We start from the raw sequence: 22,274 nt of genomic DNA, 5'->3' as shown, positions 1-22,274 counted from the left end.
AGAACGCTCGCTCCGGGTGAAGGGGTGGTCCTGACTGTCCTGGAGTACCTCCAGGGTCAGAGGTCCATCTTTGCTAATCCTATGGTTAAAAGGTTTCTGAACGGAATTGACAGGATGATGCCATATGAGAGGCCGCCGGTCTCGCCTTGGGACCTTAACCTGGTCCTGACTGCCCTTATGAAGCCACCATTTGAGCTCTCTGAAGCACTTGTCTTACAAGGTAGCTTTCCTAGTGGCCATTACTTCGGCCAGGAGGGTGTCAGAGCTTAGGGCGCTGACTTCAGAACCACCCCACACAGTGTTCTTTAAAAACAAGGTGAGGTTGCGTCCACACCCGGGGTTTCTACCCAAGGTTGTCTTGCATTTCCATCTCTCCCAGGATATTTACCTACCAGTTTTTTACCCCAAGCCACACGCATCACCCAGGGAACAGGGTTTGCACTACCTGGATGTTAGGAGGGTGTTGGCTTTTTACATAGACAGGACGCGAGGGTTTCATAAGTCACCTCAAGTGTTTATTTCAGTGGCAGAAAGAATGAAAGGGTTGCCAGTCTCGGCGCAGCGTATATCCTTGTGGATTACTTCCTGCATTGTCTATGCTACGAGGGTGTGGGTAGGTCACCGCCGCACATAACGGCCCATTCCACGAGAGCCCAGGCAACGTCGGTGGCGTTCCTGTGCCGATCTTGGAAATCTGCAGGGCAGCAACATGGTGCATACCTTTGAGGAGCATTATGCAATTACGCAACTGGCCAGGGAGGGTGCTGCTGTTGGGAGGGCAGTTCTGAGATCTGCAGAAGGATAATTAGGTAGTTAGTCACCTTCCAACCCCGCTTCCGGGGGGGACATGGCTAGGGATTCACCTAATCAGAATGGACATGAGCAAGCACTAGAACAGTGGTCTCCAACCTTTTTACACCCAAGATCACTTTTTAAGTCTCAGAACAGGCAAAGATCTACTGCCCCGCCCCTTCCTTGAAGCCCCGCCTACATTACATGAGGAAATCTAATGTAAACGTACTGCACAGATGCGCAGTTCAGAGAGGGCTCAAGAGCTACTCTTAGAGCCCCTGAGATCTACCGGTAGCTCACGATCTACTGGTTGGTGACCACAGCACTAGAAGAAGAAGAGGTTACTTACTTCATAACTGTAGTTCTTTGAGATGTGTTGCTCATGTCCATCCTGCATCCCACCTGCCTCCCCATGTCGGAAGGAGCTGGCAAGAAGGAACTGAGAGGGTGGAGGGGCCAGCATGGGTATATATGCACCGGTGTACCGGCGCCACTCCCAGGGGCTCCCTGCTGGCCCTATGGATACTGCTAAGGAAAAAAGCTCCGGAATATGTGCACGCGGCGCATGTACACCTAATCAGAATGGACATGAGCAACACATCTCGAAGAACTACAGTTACGAGGTAAGTAACCTCTTCATTCAAATCCCAGACTCATTTGCAATTTTGATCTGTCTGATTTGCATATCTCTTTCGAAAGAGGGATGTAGTTTAGACATGCCCTTAGCTTACACCTTTTAAACTTTTTTGTCATTATGTAGTATTGGTTTAGAGTATACCTTAGACCAGTGGTCCCCAACACGGGGCATTTGTGTGCGCCCGCCAAGTGCTTGGGCTGGCCTGGCCCTGGACACGTGGCACATGCTCTGTGCCGGAGCCGGCCTCGGGTGCATGGTGCACAGTGAGCACTGGCCCCGGGAGTGCGGCGAAGTGGCCACCTGTGCTCCAGGCGCGTGGTGCATGGGGAGCACCGGCCCCATAGTGCCTGGCTATCGGGGGGGAGGGTGCCGTCCCTGGGCACACAGCGAAGTGGCTGTCCGTGCTCTGGGAGCGCCGGCCCCCTGATACACGGCTATGGGGGGCGCCGTCCCCAGGCACGTGGCTCATGGGGGTGCAGCATATGCACGGCCCTGCCCCCTGGTGCGCGAGTGTCCCCGCCCTCTGGTGCCCGGCAGGCGAACGGCCACGCTCCCGGCGATGTCAAATGGTTGGGGACCACTGCCTTAGACAGTTGCCTGTAAATGGTGTTAGACTGACTACATGTGCTTCCCCCCCCCCAACAACTTCCGTGTGTGTGTGTGTGTGTGTGTGTGTGTGTGTGTGTGTGTGTGTGTCATTGACGGTTTGTCAGAGTTGGAAATAATACACTGTATATGCAAGAATTAAATATGAATTCTGACTTGATTTTTGTTTATAAGACCCCAAAAAGGAGATGATGGAACTGATGATGAAGAAAATGAAAATGGCCCAAGACCTAAAAAACGACGTCCACCCAAAGCAGAGAAGAAAAAGGCTGTAAGTTTAAAAGTGTAATGCCTTGATAGTTCCTGTTTACGTCTGAAAGATTACAGTGTTATTACATGAACTGTGGTTATGAAATATGGTAAATAATTCCTGCAGCAAACATACATCATTCTTTTTATGTCTCCTAATACAGCATTAGCAACAGGAACACTTCCTAAGTCCCTTATGTAATAGTATAGTTGATTAACCAATAAGCAGAAGCTTATAGGCTAATGCTAGACTGCATGCATCCCTTAACACCCCCCTGCCCCCCCCACACACACCTGCCAGTAAATTTTTAGCAGGCTGGCCAGCAGCCCAACTCCAGTTCCAGCTTTTGCTGGGTCCAGGAGCTCAGATCATCCACCCATTTCCCCCAGACACGGGTTGTAGCTACCCTGCACTGCTGCCTCTGTATCATGCAGCAGCATGGGGCGACAGGCAGCCAGTCTGTGAGGGGAGTTTGTTTTTAAACTGGCTCCCCTCGTGGCCCAGCTCTTGCCTGGCACCCGATGCTTCTGCTGCTGATACAGAGGCAGCAGCACTGAGTGGCAGGGAGGGGGCTCCTTGGGAGTGGGGCTGGAGCACACTGACTGCGGGACCCACCCCCATGGACTATAGAATACTTAATCACTAAGAATTCATGAGGTTAATGAACTATTCAAGTAACCAATATGTAACATCTCTACTCTGAAGCTCTCCATTTAGGATTTAAAATCAGAACAAATTCTGACCAGATGATTTACAAAAAGCAGTTAAAAATAAGTCTAGTTTTCTGCATCCACCTGTTATGATAAGACAGCAGTACTTCAGGCTCTGTTGTCTATATCAGTTTTACTCCAGTGAACAAACAGTATTACTTTTTTTTTTCATACAGCCCAAGCCAGAACGTCTGCCTCCTTCAATGAAGGGAAAGATCAAATCAAAAGCCATAATTTCATCTAGCGATGATTCTTCTGATGAGGATAAACTCAAAATTGCTGATGATGGGTATGAATCTTTATTTATTTTGTAAGTCAAATGATGACTTTTACCTAATGATAAAGCTCTGAGATTGGCTTTCAACCTTTTCCATATCGGATCAACCCCTTCATTAACTGACTCCCTTCTCTAAACAGGTAATATGTCATGACATCCAGTGCCTGAAGTTGCAAACCCTTGCTTTAAGATTATAATTAAAATAAAATTAAGTATATATTAATCTCAAATATAAATTGACATGATTGTAGGGTTGACACACACTTTTTATTGTTAAGCAGCCAAAAATTCAGCATGGTCAGTATTTTGAATTTCTGTGCCCAGAAAGTGTGTACTTTTGAAATCTAAAAATCATTTTCAGTCAAAGCATATACTTATATCTCCTTTGATATTGCTTAGATTGGATATACACCCTCCCCCCATTTTGCTGATATCACTGAAGCAGCAATTCAAGACTATCATGTTAGTCTGAATGGGTTCTTTGTGTTTCACTTTTCTCTCTACTATATTTCCTTGCAGGGGGGGCAGCTTTGTGTAATTTTTGGTGCTGCCCCGTTAGCCACGCCCCCTGACCCCCATTAGCCATGCCTCTGGAGATAACACACTCGGGGCAAGATGGACACATGACCAGAAGTAAAAGGTGTCATGTGACCCCTCTGTAAGGACTTTTCCCACCATCTTCCTACCAACAGGGATTAGTTTGGCCCCCACCAAACCCCCTCATGCAACTATCCTGCAGTTGCATTAACCCAATGTGTGTGACATTAATGGGGGCAGAGAGGCTGGGGGAAGTGTTCCCTCTAAGGCTATATCTACACTCGTGGCTTCTTGCGCAAGTACAGCCGTTCTTGCACAAGAACCCACAAAGTATCCACACTGCCCGCCTGCTCTTGTGCAAGGAAATTTACAGTACGGTGTGGTAAGAGAGGGCATCTTGCACAAGAGCTATGCTCTTTTCTAACAGGTGTAAGCTCTCTTGCGTAAGAGGGCAGTGTGGACACTCGGCAGGGATTTCTTGCGCAAGAAACCCCTATGGCTAAAATGGCAGTGTGGATGTGCCCATTCCTCCAGTAGCTCTACTCTGATCATGTGAGCTCTACCCCTCCTCATCCACTCTCCTAACACCTCCCTCTACACACCTGCCCTGCCTCTCTCTTGTGCTGGTCCCTCCCTTGCAGGTGTCTGCCCTTCTGCTTCACCTCAGAATCCCCTGGCACCTGCACCTTCCCTTAGCCCTGCACCCTCCTGGTGCTTCCCCCCTCTCTCATTACCCCTGCCCTTTGCCCTCTTTTTCCCTGATGCCCACCCCCTCACCATCCTCTGCCCCTCATGCCCCTGTGCCCTCACATGAGTTGCTCCATCCCCGCCTTCGTCATGCCCACCCCTTCTTTCAAGCCTTCTCCCAGCACCTCTGCCTCCTCCCCTCAAGCCCCCAATGCCCTTACCCTCTCCTCTCCCAGCATCACCCTGTCCACCCTCCCACTGTCACCTCCCATCCTGCCCTTTTCCTCGTTGTCTCCACTTGGCCTCCTGGCATTTGTCTATCCTGCACCCTGTCCCTTGGTGCCTTCCCCTTTCTTCTCCTGACCTGCCCCCCTCCCCTCAGCACAAGCCCCTTCCTCTCCTGCCCCTTCCCCCTATTTTTTCCCCTCCCCTACTTTCTGCCTTCCAGGTTGTGGGGTAGCAGAGCTGGAGTCTGTAATGTGTCTGTCCGGGGGGGCGGGGGAGGTATAGGCCGCTCCGGCATCCACTGCCCATCCTTCTGGGGCTGTGGAGTCTAGGTGTCCGCCCCGTGGGTTGGCCTACTGGGCCCTGGCTGCTGCAGGAGGGTGGGTGCTTCCCGGAGCTCACCTCATCACCCTGCCCTCGGGGCCCCGGTCTGGATGGAATTGTCTGCCATGCCACCAGCATTTAAAATACCCGGCACATGGTGTGAGCATGCGCCACAAGGGTATTGGGGTGGGGCTGGCCCGCCATGCCTGATCGCTGTAGCGTCCACCCAGGAGCAAGGCCTCGGCATCCCGTCACCCCTGTCTGGTGCACAGTGTGCGCTTGCGCCCTAAGGCGTGGGGGTAGCCGGCCGCGTCAGCTTGCCGTGGTGTCCGCCCAGTGGCAGAGCCTCTGCGCTCCATCACAGCAGGGCTGTGGGCACCCCATTACAATCCCTCTTTTCCAGGGACACTCTGAGGCCAGGGTGGAGGACGGTCCGGCAGTTGGGGGCCGGGGCCCACTCCAGGCAGGCCCAGGGGAGAGACCCAGCTCCAAGTATTGATGGAGCAGGGCCCCCGGCTCTAAATATTGCTGGAGCATGGGCACCAAAAGCCCGTATAACTCGGCGCCCATGTTTCTTTGGTGATCTACACATTTATGCCAAATGCCCTTTTTCACAGCCAAACTGGGAATTACTGCACATGGGAATATAGCGAGGACTGCACTGTGATACATGATACCATCTTTCTCTCTGAATTGTTTGTGTCCTTTTCTCTTCTTTCTCAGTTGAAATCTAGGATTCTCACTTGATCATAGTAAATCAATCCTTGCAGCTTTATATTTGATTATACTGTTTTTTTTAAAAAAACAGAAATGCCAGGAACAGCAACAGTGATTCTGATGATGCTGAACAGCAACGCAATAAACGCATCCTGTCTGACAGCGATTCAGATAACAACAGAAACAAGTCTGGTAGTGAGGTAGGTAGTCCCCGGAGATCCAGTGCTCATCCATCTGATGATGATTCTGACAGTGACAGATCAGCCAGAAAGAAGAGACGGTCAGATTCTGAACAATCTGACAATGAGTCTGTACAGTCTGGTAGAAGCCACTCTCTACAGTCTGGTAGAAGCCACTCTGTACAGTCTGGAAGAAGTCAATCAGGTGGTTCAGAGAACGAATCTCATCCAGCTTCTCGCAGTGGTGATTCGGACAGAGATTCTGAGAGAGGATCTGACAACGAGGGCTCTGGTAGAGAGTCTGGAAATGAATCTGAACCAGAGGCATCCAACATTGAAGGGTCTGAACATGGATCAGAAGGTGGATCAGATGATAGCGATTAGATTTAAATTATACCTATTTTTAAAACTTTTGTTTTTTAAATATACTTCCTCCTCATAAATGAAAATACAATTTTTATATTTGAAAACTGATTTAAAAAAGCTTAATGTTTTCGTAAAACAGTTGTAAAACTTGCTTTGTATATTTTTTTTCCTATCAAGCTGTACAATATTAGGCATTAATGGATAATTCTCTGTCTTGGTGTATTATTACACTGGAGCTAACGTAGCTCAAGATCACAGATGCTGTACAGTGAGTAGTAACAAACTCCCATAATGAGGATGGGGTATGCGTAAATGCTGCAGAACATAAACACCAAGTTCAGAGTTAGTTAAAACTGTGGTGTATTTGTTCCATGTTTCTACATGCAAAAGAGGTACAGGCCATGAGATCTTATTGAGTGAAACAAAGAATTTTGGATATTTATTTCTTTGTGTCATTCTGAATAGAGAACAATGGTGACATTTTTTACTTTCTGTTAGAAAACAAGTATACTATGATACTACTGCTAATTTTAAAGGTTTTCTTCTTGTACCTATTTGTTTTCCTGGTGTATTAATTTAAAAACTAAACAAAAGCAACAAAGATGCAGACGTTTATGAAATAACATGACAGGTATGTAGGAAAAAATGGAACTAAGTCGACAGGTGAAAAATAAAGATGTTGAAAACTTTCCGTATTCTTATATGGTAAAGAGATTTGCCATTGTCACAATAATAAAAGATAGTCACTGCCATCTGTTTTTAGTAATTTATTTTATTTCATCCTTTTTTAAAAAATAACCCTGTCCTCCGTCAGACTCAGTTACAAAACAAAAAACTGTAATCTATGATGGTGGCATCAGAAAATCTTGAAGTTCAGATATCAATAAGAAAATTAAGTTTGCCAGCAATCGGACATTTAAATTCATTTTTAATTTCTAATATATGGCTGCATGTTAACATTTTAAAAACCCCTCAATGTAGTACTATTTGTACCATGTACCAGACCAAATTGCTAGACTGTATGTAGACACTTAAACGCAGGCTTTTCAATCTACTGCTCTAGCTGTTAGGGCAATGGTTCCTACATTTGAGAGTTAAGTTGTCCTTTGGAAAAGGACATCAGTTTGATTCCTTAACCTCACCATGTACTAATGGCCTACCTAAAATGAGCTCTTACTCAAAGTATGTTATATAGAACTTCATAATATGAGACTGTATTGCCTGAGAGAGGTGACCAGGCCAGGGTAATGTACTGAAATGGTTTGAATCCATCCTGGATTTGTTACAAACAAGTAGTGATGGGAAACTCCCACCCTAGATGACTCCTTTAAGTTGTTCCACAAGGATCAGTTTTTCAGTGCTTTTCAGCATGTTCATATAGTCACTGGGTGAATTGGTCATATAACAACGACTTTCATGCCAGCAATATGCAGGTGATACACTGCCCTCCCTCTCCTTCACAACATACAGTAATTACTCATTGAACACTTGCCTGCTTAACATGTTTTTGCAGTAGCCTGATTTTTTTTGAACTTTTTCGAATAATGCAACCATCTCCGAAATAACACAAAAATAATCAAGTGGCAGACTACTTCACGTGGCAGTATAAGTTGGTGAAAACAGTGGTAATACGCATGAGCAGATTAATATACGTGGTCACAGTGCTCCTCCACTCATTCACGTATTTCTTTGTTTTAACAAACCATGGCGACTTCTGGTGCTAGATATCTTGTGGTGTTAGATTTCTAATGTTGACGTTGATGACCCAGCACCAACAAAAAACTGACTTCGCTGCCACCACCTGAAACGCAATCCCCACCTTTTCCATTTTTCATGGGAAAATTGACCCCACATAGCATGTTTTCGCTTGGCATGAACCTTTTCAGGAATGCATCTATTGTGTTGTGAGGAATTACTGTACAACAATACCACTACCACCAACGTGGCCCTGTGCTTGATTGAAAGCAGCTCTTGGTTGAAAACCAACTAGCTAAAGCAGAACCAGAGCAAGACAGGTGATACTGGAGGACAGTATTTGGAAGAGTTTGCAGCCATGGAACAGACTTGGTCAGATAGTGACATCCACAATCCATAATCTTGGAGTAATCGTACATGCTTCACTGACAATGAGCTCTTATACAGCAGCATCACCAAGTAACATTTAGTCTGGTAGTTCAAAGCAAGGAAGGGAGTAATGTTATACCATGTATACCTTTATATCTGAGGGTATGTCTACACTACCCCGCTAGTTCGAACTAGTGGGGTAATGTATGCATACCGAACTTGCAAATGAAGCCCGGGATTTGAATTTCCCGGGCTTCATTAGCATAAAGCCGGCGCCGCCGTTTTTAAAAGCCGGCTAGTGCGAACCCCGTGCCGCGCGACTACACGCGGCACGGGCTAGATAGTTCGGAATGGCTACCTAGTTCGAACTATCTGTACGCCTCGTGGGTTTTATCTTATATCCCAGCGCCCCTCCAGAGGCACCGGGAGGCAAAGCCGCAGACCAGAGGCACCGGGAGCAAAGCCGCAGCAGCTTTGAAAGCCTCGGGGGAAGCCGGCGGGGCCTCTTTCAAAGCCGCGGAGGGGCTCCAGCGGCGGGGCATCCCAGGCACGCCTGGGATGTATACCCAGCGTACAAGACGACCCCTGATTTTTGGGGGATGTTTTTTAACATCAGAGGTTGTCTTGTACGCCGGAATATACAGTACCCTGAGAGCCTTCAGCAGTCCTTAAGCAAAGTCACTACAGATGTTTCATAGAATCATAGGACTGGAAGAGACCTCAGGAGGTCATTGAGTCCCACCTCCTGCCCAAAGCAGGACCAACCCTAACTAAATCCAGTTGGCGCTTTGTCAAACTGAGACCTAAAAACCTCTAGGGCTGGAGATTCCGCCAGCTCACTAGGTAACCCATTCCAGGGCTTCACCACCTAGTAACTAAGTTTTCCCTCTTGGTTTTCACATGTTCTCTCATCCTCCCCAATGATGAAGAATGTAGAGTAGAGTAGATTATCTTGTTTTTGTAGTTTTTCTTTATATAATACAGGTTGAACCTTTCTAGTCTGGCACACTACTCCATGGTCATGCCATGGTTCAGCATGATTTCAGTTAGCTGGGTCAAACTTATTGGTATGACTAAGTTTCCTGAGTTCCCATAAAGTTTGTTTATAGACATCAGTTCTGGCTCTGTCTTCTGTGCCGTTGTTTAGCTCTAACTAAGGGTACGTCTAGACTACATGCCTCTGTCGCCAGAGGCATGTAGATTAGGCTACCAGACATAGTAAAATGAAGTGGCGATTTAAAAAATCGCCGCTTCATTTAAATTTACATGGCTGCTGTGTTGAGCCGACGATCAGCTGATCAGCTGTTTGTCGGCTCAGCGCGATAGTCTGGACGCGCGGATGGCGACATCAAAGGTATTTGTTGACCACCCAGGTAAACCTCATCCCAGGCGGCATACCTCGGTGGTCGACAAATACCTTTGATGTCGACACCCGCGCATCCAGACTATCGCACTGAGCCGACAAACAGCTCATCAGCTGTTTGTTGGCTCAGCGCGGCAGCCATGTAAATTGAAATGAAGCGGCGATTATTTAAATTGCCGCTTCATTTTCCTATGTCTGGTAGCCTAATCTACATGCCTCTGGCGACAGAGGCATGTAGTCTAGATGTACCCTAAGAGTCCAATAAGCAGCAGACCTCCTGTTGTGTGGATGGTGCAGAAATGCAACTTAAGATACATCAACGCCAGCAACAACTAATGTAGCCATAATTGTGAACCTTAATTTGACCTATTGCTGTAGTGTAGACCAGGCCTAAATGTCTGTCCCTGTCCTAAAGAACTTGTAGTCTAAAATAGATGAGGTAACGTGAATGAACCAAACAAATGCACAGAGGATGAAAATACTAAAATAGAAGGCTTTTCAAGTACAGGCTAGCACGGTGCAGAAGTAATCACTAAAATCCTGATGTGCTGCTGGACATTACAAAGGGGGCTTACAAGAGTTCTCTGCATATGTGTAAATATTTAATAGATAAGGTGCTAGTAGGAGATGTCCAAGAATATACAGAATAGCTTATTTCTTTAAAATATTTTATCCTGCCTCTGTCTAAAATATTTGAGGCAGCTTACAAAAATTTTTAAAAAACTATATATATATATATAAATGTAATAGTTCTTGGGTTTCATAGAACCAATGCAATTTTTGATATGCACTTTGCAAATGGCTTCCTGTGTGCAAGTCTTTATACAGGTTGAACCACTAGTCTGGCCCACTCTAGTCTGCCAACATTTGTGATCCAATATTTTAGTCAGATGTCTGTTTATCATGGGTGTAGCCAAGTTTCCTGCAGTCCTATAAAATTTGTTTATGGCCACTTGTCCTGGCACTCAGTTTTCTGGGCAATTATTTACCCTTAAATGTCTTCTAAGAGCCAAGTAAATGTTGCACTTCCTCAGACCTGCTGAGGAACAAACCCAGACAGAGGGTAGGCTGGAACAGGATTGCTTTTGGGGTTGTTTATTGGCACAGATTCTTAAGAGTAAGGTGATATATATATATATATATATATATATATACACACACACACACACACACACACACATATACATATATATATTCATGCTGCCAATTTGGAGGCAGGCTGCAAGTGCAGTGTAGATTCCTTTTGATTTTGCTGGTGGCTGGAGTGCTGGTAGGCATCAGCCTCCTGGAGATTCGACCTTGAGAGATCTCTTGGAATCTGCAGAAGGTTTTACTTTGTCTGGTCCGGTCCCAGGTTTCTGCTGTGATATTACATCTTGTCCGAGAGAGAGATTTTCTGGCCACTTCTCAATTAATTTATCTGCGTGCAGGGTCTTTATTTACCTTTAAAGGTCATGGATCCTAAACTGCCTTTGGATATTTCTCATTCATACTTGACATTCACGCCACAGGTTACATACTTATTCTTAAGTGTAGTGAATAATTTCTTGGACACACTGGGTGCAGGTGAAAACAAGCAGAGGATTTATTGGTTCACACAGCTGGTGGAGTACTCATCAGGGGTTAACCCGGTGAGCACTAAGTTAACCAAAACATACATTAGATTATACAGGTAGCAGATGGACGGAGAAGAAGTGATTTGATAGGTCTAGCAGTGGAAATGAGATATGCACATAAGCCAATGGTTTACAACAGTTACACAGTATCTCTGCCCCTTGCCAATTAAACATATCACTAATACGGTTAGTTATTTCTAACAAGGTAAATGAGCCAACATAAACAAAGACATATTGATGGTCATTTTGTCGGCCGGAAATATAATGCGTCTCCTGTGGGGGTGGTATTGCCTTGACACGATCTTTGGGATCCAAGCTTATTTTCTAGGAACAAAGCAGACAATGAAAAACAATCCCGCATGGTTGTTTGGTACCGGCCTTATCAAAGTGAGGCCCTTTTGAAATGTGGTTGCCAGGGGAACCAGGGTCACAGTAACTGCTGTACTGTATGTTTCTCAGGCTTGGTCTGATACTTTCAGATTTGAGTTTGTCAGTTCTCAGCAAGATACCATGGGCTGCCTCAATTTACCTATAATAAGAAATATGATTTCTAGGAAAAGTTGAGCCTTGTGGCCTTGAGGAATAAGAAATTGCATTGTACTAAAGATAACATACCAGAGACATGATAAAAAGCTTGACATAAATTATAACTAAGAAAGTCAGGGTGAAGGAAGTAAGGAAAAGCAGAGGAGTATGTTCAGTTAGCTAGATGCCAGTGGAGAGGAGGGAGGGGGATCATGTCCAACTGGTTACAGTAAGCAGTGGAAGGCCATATCTACACAGCAGCATTATTTCAGAATAACTGACATTAGCTGGAGGACTGCTTACTCCAACTCCTGTAACCCTCATTGTACGAGGAGTAAGGGAAGTCGGGAAGAGAGCTTTATCTCGAAATAGCTGCTGTGTAGACAGCACCAAAAGTCAAAAACTATTTCAACTTAAGCTATGCAATTAGCATAGTTCAGGTTGCTGTGTAGTTGTGCCCCAAGTGTTGGTAATGCTGCTAAATGATATCGACCTCCCATGGTTTGGCAAAGTCTCTGGGGCTCTGTCTAGGCTATGAAGGTTTTCCGGGGTATCCTGGAAAAACACCACGTCCAGGGAATGCGTCTGCTCTTCTAACATTTTTTGTGGAAGAGCAGACACGTTCTTTCAGAAGCCCTGAATTCCTCATTTATGAGACAGAAGGGCTCTTCCGAAACAGGAGGTTTTTCCAAAATTTGGCCCACTGTAGATAGGCCAAGTTTCAGAAAAGCCTCTTCGAAAAAACAATCAGAAAAAGGTATGCACATTGCAATTTTATGTACCTTTTCCCAGAAAAAAGCGGCAGTTTAGATGTAGCCTGGGACAGCACCAGTCAAGTCCCAAGGGTGCTGGATTAGAGAGTTTCAACCTGTATCAACTCTTAACTGCAGAATCATGGCCTAAATAACACATCAGTGAGAAGAGAAATAATAATTCACTTAAATTCAAAACCTCATACTTTATTTGAAATAAGAAAAGTCATTCTTAACTTTTGGAAAAATAAATGGTACTTTTTCTATAAGCCTCAAAATACATTTCCAGATATTCTGGAATTTTTATTCTTTAGTGACTTAAACATGTGTTGCGTTTCCTAAGAGTTTATTTCAGCACTTGGCCCTCTGATCAATTTATTAATCCCCTTTTCTTTTGAAAGGCATATTTTCTATATTTGAAAGCAGCATTGAAATAAAAGCAGCATTGCAACAAGAGTGGAGGGCCTGAATGTGCCATCCTCAGGGTCCAAACAGCCTAGGTAATGCTTTTCTGTCTTGCCTATGGCATAGGAAAGATTTTATCTTACAAGAATGAGAAAAGGTTTTTAATTTCACACAGCTACAAAACAGTGACAGGCACAGGAAATGCACAGATTTCCTGGAGCAAACGTAGATGAATGCTCCCATGCTGTCTGTCTGCTTGGGGTTTTTTTTTAATAAAAACCTGCGACGCGTCCACATCTTAAATGAACTTTTGCATAAGTAACTCAACAGGCAAGTGAGGACACTCCAGAGGGGTTTTTGCACAAGAATTGGCCTCTATGGAAAAAATTAGTGGCTGCTGGGCCACTCCAGCCAAGTCAATCAGGACTCTAATAGTGATAGAAATGTAGCCGTGTTAGTCTGGGGTAGTTGAAGCAAAATGCAGGACAATGTAGCACTTTAAAGACTAACAAGATGGTTTATTAGATGATGAGCTTTCGTGGGCCAGACCCACTTCCTCAGATCAAATAGTGGAAGAAAGTAGTCACAACCATATATACCAAAGGATACAATTAAAAAAATGAACAGATATGAAAAGGACAAATCTAGTTCCTGTCTGGTGGTCGCCTTTAAAGCCGCAGGCACCCTGCACGAGCCTTGTGGCTAGAAGTTTGCCCAGAACAGGTGCCTTCACTGCGTGGCTCTGCTTCAGCCACAAATGGCCTCACGGAAAGCTCCCTGAGATCTCCCTGGCCATTTCAAGAAGCAGCCTCAGGGGTCACAGGACGCCCCCAAGGGAACCAAGAGGTGTGCCCCCACCTGGAGCAGGCTGGAAATCACCAGCCTCCGGGTATGTCTACACTACAAAGTTAATTCGAACTAACAGCCATTAGTTTGAATTAACTTTCGTAGGCGCTACGAATTAAGTTCGAACTGGCAGAGCACTTAATTCGAACTAGGTAAACCTCATTCTTCAAGGACTAAAGCCTAGTTAAAATTAAGTAGTTCAAATTAAGGGCTGTATAGCCACTCTGGGCACAACCAGGGAAACTCTTCTGCCCCCCTACTGGCCCCAGAGCCCTTAAAGGGGCACGGTCTGGCTACGGTGCCCGTGCCAGGTGCAAGCCTGCCAGCACCCAGCCAGCAGACCCTGCACCTGGCATGGCACGAGTCAGCCACCCGCTGCCACCCAGCCCTCCTCCTCTTCCCGAGACCAGGCTGGCAGCTCCCAGGAGCCTGCCCGGGGCCGCAAGAGGCGGACACCTGCGTGGTCTAGTGCAGAGATCATGGACCTCATCCAGGTTTGGGGCGAGGCCTCCAACATCCACGACTTCCGCACTAGGCATAGGAAAGCAGCCGTCTAGGGCAGGATAGCTGCCAGCCTGGCCACCAAAGGCCACATGCAAACCCAGGAGCAGGTTTGCATGAAAATCAAGGTGGTCCAGTGAGACCCCCAACCCTGAGCCCTGAGCTTAGAACATAAGAATGGCCGTACTGGGTCAGACCAAAGGTCCATCTAGCCCAGTAGCCTGTCTGCCAACAGCAGCCAACACCAGCTACCCCAGAGGAGATGGACCGAAAACAATGACCAAGCCATTTGTCTCATGCCATCCATCTCCAGCCTTCCACAAACAGAGGCCAGGGACACTGTTCCTACTCCCTGGCTAATAGCACTCCATGGACCCAACCTCCATGACTTTAGCTAACTTCTCTTTAAACTCTGTTATAGTTTTAGCCTTTACAGCCTCCTGTGACAAGGAGTTCCACAGGTTGACTATTTGCTTTGTGAAGAACAACATTCCTTTATTAGTTTGAAGTCTGCTACCCATTCATGTCATCTGGTGTCCTCTAGTCCTTCTATTATGGGAACTAATGAACTTTTCTTTATGCACCCTCTCCACACCACTCATGCTTTTATATACCTCTATCATATCCCCCTTCAGTCTCCTCTTTTCTAAACTGAAAAGTCCCAGTCACTTTAGCCTCTCCTCATATGGGACCTGTTCCAACCCCCTGATCATTTTAGTTGCCCTTTTCTGAACCCTTTCCAAGACCAAGATATCTTTTTTTGTGGTGAGGAGACCACATCTGTACACAGTACTGAAGATGTGGGCGTACCATAGTTTTATACTTCCCGTCCTCCTTCTTCCCCTGGCTTCCCCCTTCCAGCTCCCTCCTCCCAGGTTTCCCCCTCCCGTCTCCCACCCTCTCTCTTCCCCTCTCCTACCTCCTTTTCCCAGTCTCCCCAGAGGTTAATCCCCCCCCATCCCCAGTTTTGTTAAATAAAGAGAGTTTCTATTTTTGAACACATGTGCCCTTTATTTTTTACATCAGGAAGGGGCGCTAGGGAGGGATAAGTGGAAGGAGGGGAGGGAGGAATGGGGTACGAGCCCCCAGTGGGGAGGACTGGGGTGGCTCTGCGGGCTCCTCGGGGTGGAAGCTCTCCTGCAGGGTCTCCTGGATCCTGACAGGCCCCCGATTGACCCCCCCCCCCCCGATGGCAGCCTGCGGCAAGTGCAGCCGGGCTGATGGCCGAGTGCTGTGATGTGCCGAGTGTGGGCACTCAGGGCACTCCAAGACAGGACTGCTTTCCTGTCCCTCATCGAGGTAGACAAGCAAGCGGGGAACCCTGAGAACTGTCTGTCCGGGGTGGGGGTCGGGTCCCTTTAAGCACAGCTCTTGGCTAGTCTGAGATAGCAGCTCCACACTCTTAAGTCCTAACCTGATGCCCTGCTGGCACTGGTTCCGGCCAGCCTTAACTTCAGTTCAGGGTCCACTCAGTGTGGACATGCTATTTCGAATTAGCAAAATGCTAAGTTAGTTGGAATTAGAGCTGTAGTGTAGATATACCCTCCTGGAATTGTGGGGCAAGAAGAAATCCCTGCAGGACCCCTGGGCCAAACACCACAATGCGGAGATCTTCTCCCATATGATCGTATCCCTGGCAGAGCAAGGTCACCCTGCCCAAACCATGGAGTTTGGGCTAGGGTGAAGGAGCTCTATCAAGGGTACATTAAAGCCAGGAAGTGGAGAGGGGGCACTCAGGGGCAGGGGCGCTCAGGGGCAAACCTGGCCCTACTATGCTGAGTTCCACCACGTCCTTGCGGGGGGAGGGGGAACCCTTTTCCCCCTCTATCATGGTGGACTCCGGCCTGGAGCAGCTGGTAGTCCAGCACCTGGAGCCTGTCCCTGACCCGGAGGAAATGGAGGGGCAGGTCCAGCCCCCAACGGAGGAGGACGATGACCAGGACAGTGGGACCGTCACCCTGTCCCTGGAGCCAGTCCCTGCCAGCCTGGACATCTCCCAGGCCTCCGAGGCAGCTTGAGAGGGATCTTCAGGTATGTTGGCACACACGTCAGGGAAAGTGGGCGCACGGGGCGGGGGCTGTTAGCCGAGCACATGCTGCTACAGTCTGGGCATGTACAACCATGTGCAATGGGTGGGTGCAGCACGCGGCCACCGCAGCCAGCACCTCAATATGCCCAGGAACCTGCTGCCAACCTCATGCGTGGCCACATGAGTCCTGCGCCCATGCCCCCTCCTCAAATGATGCCTCTGGCCCCTCCTCCCACCAATCCTGACCCAGCTGTAGCTGCCCCTCCTGCCCAACACTTTCAAGTCCCCAGAACCCCCAATCATGAACACATCCCTGCACCCGAGGTGGCAGAGAAAGCTGCCACACTAACCCTCCCAATCCTGAGCCTCCCCCCTCCTAGTTCCGACATCCCCCTCCCCTTGCCCACCTGCTCTTGATGTTTAATAAAAATACTCATTTTGTTTTCCAACCAAACAAGTGTGTTTATTGGGAGGCCAGGGAAGGGGCAATGGGAGGGGGTGAGAGCAGGGGCAGATGACAGTTTTGCGGGGCCCCGGGCAGCGTAATTCCACGGGGCCCCCCCTTTGGCACGGCGCATGCGCGGGGCTTTTTGAAGCGTGGGGCCCGGGGCAGCCACCCCGTTCGCCCTGCCCTATATCCACCTCTGGGTGAGAGAAGGAAGGGAGAGAGAGCGGAGAGGCAGAAGCCCCTGTTGGGGAGGCCCTGGGGAGAATTACTGTGGGTCCTCAGAATACTGCTCTGTCAGGGCCTCCTGGATGTGCACCAGGATGGGCCTGGTGGGTGGTAGCAGTCCGGGACTGCTGGTAGCTAGCCTCTGCCACCCACACTGGGAGGAAGGCCTTGCGCTTGTGCTCCAGTATATTGTAGAGCACACACAGCATTCTACAACCAATTGTGCTCCCCAACATCCAGGTGGGTGAGGAGGCAGTGGAACCTTCCCTTGAGATGCCCAAAGGCGCTACTCCACCTGCATCCGGGCTCGGTTCAGGTGGGCATTGAACGGGTCCTTGCTGGGATTGAGGTGGCCAGTGTAGAGCTTCATTAGCCAGTGCATGAGTTGGTATGCTGCATCCCCTGCTATTTACACTGGCACCCACCACAAAGTCTCGGTGGGGGAAAAAGGTGCCTGCCTCCAGCTTGGCGCACAGACTGGAATTACAGAACACTCAGGCATCATGTGCCCTGCGCAACCACCCCACATAAATGTCAGTAAAGTGGCTCTGGTGGTCCACCAGGGCCTGCAGGACTACGAAGAAGTAGCCCTTTCTGTTAATGAACTGGGCTACTTGATGTTCCGGGGCATGAATGGGGATGTGCATCCCATTAATGGCTCCCTCACAGTTGGGGAACCCCCGGGCAGCAAATCTGCCCATGGTTGCCTCCAGGTCTTGCACAGCAGCAGTGAATTGATGGCCCAGATGATCTGCAGAAGGAGACAAACACACAGAACAGAGAATGAAAGAGAGGTTGTGTAAGCCCTTGGGAGGTGCCCATCTCCCTCCCCTTCTCTGCCCCCCCCCCAACCTCCCAGGAACCATCCCTTACAAGCCTGTGCCTGCCTCTTCCCCCTCCCCTCTGCCGTAGCAGGGCTGTGTGAGGGCAGGACTGCCCAAGCCCCTGGGGCCAGGCCTTTTCCCCCACCCACAGTCCACCCCCTACAGTCTCCAGGCCCCCCCCCCCCCGAGACTCCCCCTTATCCAGCACCCTCCCTCCCTCCGGGCAGTAACTGCAGCCCGTGAGCTCCTTACTTGCACAAGCAGGGCTCCGATAGTGGATTTCCCCTCCCAAACTGGTTGTCCACCGATGGGTAGCTGTCTGGGGTGGCCAGCTTCCAGAAGGCAATAGCGACGTGCTTCTGGACAGGGATGGTGGGCCGCAGGTGGGTGTCGCGTCTCTGGAGGGTGGGAGATAGCCAGGCACAGAGCTCGAGGAAGGTGGCCTTGTGCATTCTAAAGTTGTGCAGCCACTGCTGGTCATCCCACCGCTCCATGACCCACTGATCCCACCAGTCCAAACTGGTCTCCAGCCTCCTAGGTATGGTTGGGTACAGCAGCCAGACCGGAGCAGCCACTGCCATGCAGAAGGACACTAGGAGGAGTTCAATGTCCATGTACAGCTGCAGCAAGTAGGCTGGTGGGATCAAGTGCTGCAGGAACTTCAGCATGGCTATATGGGGCCATCTCCTGCCATGGGGCAACTTTAGGTCCATGGCAAACAGCAAAAGGCAAAAAGCTGTGTCGTCCTCAAAAAGCACAGGACAGACACAGCAGGCACTTCTGAAGCTTTGCTTTGCCAAAGAGGCTAGCAAGCTGACAGCAGAAACAGAGAAGCGGCTGTCCAGGGGGGACCCTTTTAAGCGAGCATCTCTGGAGGGCTCCAGCAACAGCACTCGAGAGAGACTGTTGACCTCTAGCCCGGCTAGAACCGGTTCCAGTTGGCTTTTATATGCAGGAGAGCATCCAATAGTGTGGGTGCTCTTTTGTGCAAGAAGCCTGTAGTGTAGACGTAGCCTAAGTGGCCTGGCTCTGGTGTGTGAGTGCAAAGGGGTAAGATATTGGCTGTATCTGAGCATTTTCCCTGAGCACACGGAGGAGCTTTCAATTGATGTAATGTCAGGCTAGCCAGCTCTTAAGCCACCTTCTTTCCAGTCCTGGTGCCAGGGGGTTGGAGGAAGTGGGTTCAGAGCATGAAGTTACTTGGAAGATGGTCCGTGAGGATTTCTGCCACCTGATGTAGATTACAGCAGTGCTGATACTTCTTCATCAAGTAGTCTCCCCATGGGTGCTCCTCTGAAGGTGTAAGGCTTGTCCCGGCACTGCAGTCTGAAGAATCTTCATCAGCAGTAGCCCAACCGGACTGTGCATGTGCGCGTGTTGTCTCATGCCGTTCGTGCCCTTTTGCGAGTGTGGTCTGGCCCCATCAGTTCCTTCTTAACTGTCTGCGGCTGCAGATGGAGTCAGGACAAGCTCCCTCTCCGCTCTGAGGCAAATAGGAAAATAGAAACAGAAATAATTAGTTCATTCATTCACAAGTTCTTGTTAGTAGTTGTTTTGTTAAGCAGGGCTCGACAAATCAGTGAATCTACTTGCCTGTGGTGAGTAGATTTCAGCCGGTCTCCCCGTTCACCGGCGGCGCGCTCATGCGCAATGTGGGTCTGGCGCATGTGCAGTGCAGCGCTGGCGAGTAGATTTCGCTGCAGTTTGTCAAGCCCTGTCGTTAAGTTTAGTTCAATGTGTGCACTTTTGAGGAATGTGCCCTTCTCCTAGGCACTTAATACAGTGTGAGTGCCCATCTGAAACTTTTAAAAGTCAAAAAGAGTCTCAATTAAGAAGCTTCAGAGATACTCAGGAAAAACTGCAAACACAGATTAAACTGCTGAAAGAGGCCTGCACTCAATCAAAAGCAGTGATAACTAAGCCTAGTGTGCCACCTATTGGGCACTTGTATCCTTGTTTCCCAAATCCTGATTCACAGGACGACATGAATGATGTCCTGTGCCCTGTGTGGAAATCCCCCACCATTCCCAGTCCTAGCTTCAGCTCCCGAGCCCCAAGTAGCTTCAGGAAGCCAAGTTGTTACTGATAAAGAAAAACAGGGAACAGGAGTGCTCCCAATTACATATCAGATTGCTGGGGGAAGCACTATCCTCCTCCAACCAGCAACTTCTCAGGGACAACGATCAGTGACATGCATCGGGGCGGGGAGTAATAGCCTGATCACAGCTTATCCTTTACGGGAAGTCCCAAAGCCACAAGGAGGGTGTATGCGTGTTTACCAATCCTGGACCAAGACCGAGTTACATGCCCTGGCCAAAGATTTTCCCTCAGTAGAAGACCCGGTAAAATTTAAAGCAGAACTGGCACTAATAATACGGTCCTATGATCCTAACTGGCAAGACCTTAATCTGCTTTTAAGGGTGATTCTGCCTGATGATAAGCATAACAAGATTTTAGAGAAGGCAAGCTGGCCACCTGGACCTATTTCAGGAGACCCGGATTTAGCAGCTAACAAAGAGGCTCTCACCCGAGCTAGAAACGGACTGCTTGATAGTATTCTTCAAGTCTTTCCTAAGCGTCCGAATTGGGTTAAAATTAACACCTGCAAGCAGGAAGAAAATGAGTCACCAGGTGCTTATTTGGAAAGGCTTACTAAAGTGTTTGAAAGGCACTCTGGCATTGAAAACCCAGCTGACACTGCTAAGCAGACACTGGGTGCTGCTTTTGTTAATGGACTGGATCCAGCTATCCAGACCCAGTTAAAACACATAACCATTGGCTGGGAAACTAAATCCTTAGAGGAACTTCTGACAGTGGCAAACCACTACAGACAGTGCCTAAAGGCTAAACAGGACAAAGAACCTAAACTTATGGTTCTGCAAAACTGCCTACTAAAACAGGCAGGGGTAGGGGGCACCCCATAGAACGACAGTCACGGGGCTCATATGGACCCCCAAGACCACCTTGGTCTGGGAATACTGTTGGCCAAAGCAACTCCAGGACAATGACAAATGCAAAAGAGTCAGTGACCGAACCGCCCTGGGCTGCCAGAGCCTGCAGCTTTCAGACCCCCGCAGGGTCAGTTTAACTTAGCGGTGGCCAAGAGTCAATAGGGGTGCCCAGAGGAGGATTGCAACTTCACCTTTTTAACTCATAGACTTTAAGGTCAGAAGGGACCATTATGATCATCTAGTCTGACCCCCTGCACAGTGCAGGCTACAAAATCTCACCCACTCCTCCTAGAATAATCCTCTCACCTATATCTCAGATATTGAAGCCTTCAAATACTTTGAAGACCCCAAGATGCAGAGAATCCTCCAGCTGTGATCTGTACCCCATGCTAAGGAGGAAGGCGAAAAACCTCCAGGGCCTCTGCCAATCTACCCTGGAGGAAAATTCCTTCCCGACCCCAAATATGGCGATCAGCTTGTTCCCTCAAATTCTGATGGCACTCTAACTTGCCAGGTTGCTGGACAAAACACCCAGGTTTTAGTGGACACAGGTGCTAGCAGGTCCACCCTCCTAGCATCTTCTTTTTCTGTTCTGGTTTCTAACCAGGTTGTTAATGCAGTTGGTGTTTCTAATCAAGTTGTACCTCACCTTGTTTCTAAACCTGTCCCTCTTGTATTAGGACCCATTTCAGAGCATCATTCTTTTCTTCTAAGCCCTACCTCCCCTGTGAATTCGTTAGGAAGGGATTTATTGTGCAGATTGTGTAGCACTATTTTCTGTACTCCTGATGGGGTTTATCTTGAAGTGCCTGCACAGACCCAACAGGAGATGGAGGACCTACTGCAGGGTCCTGACACCATCCTATGTCCCTTAATTTCTGATTCAGATGCTGATCTTTTGTCCCAGGTCCCCAACTGTTTGTGGGCCACCACCCCGAACGAAGTGGGCAGGATATCAGTGGATCCCATTTACATTTCTATTGACAAAATTAAGCGTCTGCCCTGTATTACTCAATACCCACTGAATCCTGCAGCTGAGGCAGGGATTCAGCCTGTTATTTCTGATCTCTTGGCACAAAGTGTTCTTATTCGCTGTACAGGTGAGGGTAACACTCCTATACTGCCTATAAAGAAACCTGGAAGGGACACCTATCGTTTCATCCAGGACCTTCGAGCTATCAATGCTATCAACACTATTGTTATTTCTCAGTTTCCTGTTGTGCCTAACCCGGCCAGTATTCTTTCCTCTATCCCACCTGATTCCACTCATTTTACCGTCGTTGATCTCTCCTCTTCCTTTTCCAGTGTTCCCCTCCATCCTGACTGCCAATACCTTACTGCTTTTACTTACAAAGGACAGCAATACTGTTGGACTGTTCTGCCACAAGGGTTTAGAGATTCTCCCACCTACTTTTCAC

General features: G+C 48.3%; 1 protein-coding gene across 1 annotated transcript in view; it reads left to right on the top strand.

Moving 5' to 3' along the window:
• The window catches only part of CTR9 (CTR9 component of Paf1/RNA polymerase II complex), a 47,602-nt gene extending 40,543 nt beyond the window's left edge, over positions 1–7,059 (top strand). Inside the window, exons 23-25 of the mRNA XM_006128292.4 lie at positions 2,210–2,306; positions 3,172–3,284; positions 5,854–7,059. Of these exons, the coding sequence (XP_006128354.1) occupies positions 2,210–2,306; positions 3,172–3,284; positions 5,854–6,325 (682 nt within the window). The 3' untranslated portion in view covers positions 6,326–7,059. The remainder of the gene's footprint in view (positions 1–2,209; positions 2,307–3,171; positions 3,285–5,853) is intronic.
• The last annotated feature ends 15,215 nt before the right edge of the window (positions 7,060–22,274 follow it).

The sequence above is a fragment of the Pelodiscus sinensis genome, chromosome 5 (genome assembly GCF_052426305.1).
Source record: "Pelodiscus sinensis isolate ZL-2025 chromosome 5, ASM5242630v1, whole genome shotgun sequence".
NCBI lineage: Eukaryota > Metazoa > Chordata > Testudines > Trionychidae > Pelodiscus > Pelodiscus sinensis.
Note: the sequence above shows the minus strand (reverse complement) of the source record. Positions and strands in the feature narration are given on the sequence as shown.